At 74.0% G+C, this 2000-nt stretch overlaps 1 protein-coding gene across 1 annotated transcript in view; it reads right to left on the bottom strand.

Annotated features, from left to right (window-relative positions):
* Window positions 1-1259, bottom strand: part of SOX21 (SRY-box transcription factor 21) — a 2210-nt gene extending 951 nt beyond the window's left edge. The window contains exon 1 of the mRNA XM_079321781.1: window positions 1-1259. This exon is cut by the window's left edge and continues 951 nt beyond it. Within this exon, the coding sequence (XP_079177907.1) occupies window positions 361-1206 (846 nt within the window). The 5' untranslated portion in view covers window positions 1207-1259 and the 3' untranslated portion in view covers window positions 1-360.
* Window positions 1260-2000: the final 741 nt, after the last annotated feature.

The following is a 2000-nucleotide window of genomic DNA, read 5'->3' as shown; positions in this document are numbered from 1 at the left end:
CGCCGGTGCCGGCGGACAGGCGTTACCCCCCATGTCTGTCCCGAATACACATTTTAGAGGGCAGGACGGATGGGTTATTTTCTTTTTTTTTTCCTTCTTTTTTCTTTTTTTTTTTTTTTTCTCTCTTCTGTTTCAGCTGGGCTATCTGCACAGACCGCATGCAACACACACAAGCCCTACCCAGGGCAGCGAGTGGGGGACGTGCAACAGGTCGGCCACCGCCCCGGCGCTCCCCCATCTCCTGCCCGGTCAGCCTCCGCGGCGCCGGCGGCGGCTGGCCCCGCTCCCCGTCCGCACGTGTGCGCCGGCAGCCATCCAGGCGGGCACCGGAGCTCTGCGCGGGCATCCTCCGGCCGCGGGTCATAGCGCGGCGGCGTAGGCTGCGGGATAAGGGTCCAGCTGGGGCTTGCCCATGCCCGGCAGGAGGATGTAGGCCAGCGGCGGCTGCAGCCCCGGGCCGGGCCAGGCGCTGCAGTTGCAGGGGATCATGTAGCCCGGGTTACCGGGCGACGGGTGCGAGTGCGTGTGCCCCCCGGCGGCCGCGGCGGCGGCGGCGGCGGCAGCGGCGGCCCCGTGGAAGGCGCCCGCCCCGCCGGCGCCGGGGTAGCCCAGCGAGGATGCGTAGGGCAACCCGGAGCCCGAGGAAGAGGAGGAGGATGAGATCTCGGCCATTTTGGAGCCCAGGTCCAGCAGGGAGTAGGGGCTGCTGGCGGCGGCCGCGGCGGCGGCGGCAGCAGCGGCGGCGGCCGACTGGGGGAAGAAGACGCGGGCGGCGGCAGCGGCGGCGGCGGCTGCCGCCTTCTCGGGGTTAGCCAGGAGCGACTCGGGCACCAGCCCGCCGGCCGCGCCAGCGTGCAGCCCGCCCGCCTTCAGCCCGTGCGGGTGCTCGTGGTCCGCCACGCCGCCCAGCCCGTAGGGCACGGGGAAGGCGAACTTGTCCTTCTTGAGCAGCGTCTTGGGCTTCCGCCGCGGCCGGTACTTGTAGTCGGGGTGCTCCTTCATGTGCATGGCCCGCAGCCGCTTGGCCTCGTCGATGAAGGGCCGCTTCTCCGACTCGGTCAGCAGCTTCCACTCGGCGCCCAGGCGCTTGCTGATCTCCGAGTTGTGCATCTTGGGGTTCTCCTGGGCCATCTTCCGTCGCTGCGCCCGCGACCACACCATGAAGGCGTTCATCGGCCTCTTGACGTGATCCACCGGCTTGGACATGGTGTCCCCCTGCCGCCCCGGCGAGCCTCCGCCCGCCCCGCACTGGCGGCCGCCTCCTCTTCCTCCTCGCCCCCGCCGCGGTCCGCTCCTCCAAAAGCGATCTCGGCGGGCGCTCAGGCGCGGCGGCAGCGACTCCCGCGGGCGCGGGCCGGCGGCACCCGGTGGCCCCGCTCCGGGCGCGGGGCGCTGCTGAGCGGCGCCGCCTCCCCGTCAGGGCGCCGCGGCGGGCGGCTCGGGCGGGACGGCCTCCGCTCCCCGCCTGGGCCTCGGAGCCTCTCTCCGCGCCGCCGATCCCCGGTCCAGGGCTCTTCCTCGGAACACCCCGCAGGCGACAGCGGCCGGAGTCCAGACGGGACCGCAGAGAAGTCTCGACGGCGGGGCAGTATCCGGCGGCAGGCGAGCGGCGCGGGGCGTGAGGGTCCTCGCTGCGCTGCGGACGCGATGCTGCTCGGCAGTCTCCGGTGCGGTGGCAAGCCCTGGACGGGGCGGCGGTCAGAGCCCGCCCGGTGCCATCGCCGCCCGCGGAGCTCGGAGGGCAGCCCGCCGCGGCGCGCTGCGGGGCCGGGCGGGACGGGGTCCGCGGAGCTTGGGCCCCAGGGGGCGCGGGCCGCCCCTCTCACAGCCGCCCCGCTCCGCCCGGGGGGGCGCGGCGAGCAGCCCGCTCCTCGCACATACTCGCCGGGCGCCGTTCGCAAGCGGCCGCCGGGCGCCGCGGGCCTGCTGCTTCGCGCCGCCGGACAAACTTCGCCAAGTTTCGGCGGGATACGGGGCGCTCCGCCTGCCGCGCGGCTCCC

The sequence above is a fragment of the Erithacus rubecula genome (assembly GCF_903797595.1).
Source record: "Erithacus rubecula genome assembly, chromosome: 1".
In the NCBI taxonomy this organism is placed as follows: domain Eukaryota; kingdom Metazoa; phylum Chordata; class Aves; order Passeriformes; family Muscicapidae; genus Erithacus; species Erithacus rubecula.
The sequence above is the reverse complement of the archived record's forward strand: the minus strand, read 5'-3'. Positions and strand labels throughout refer to the sequence as shown.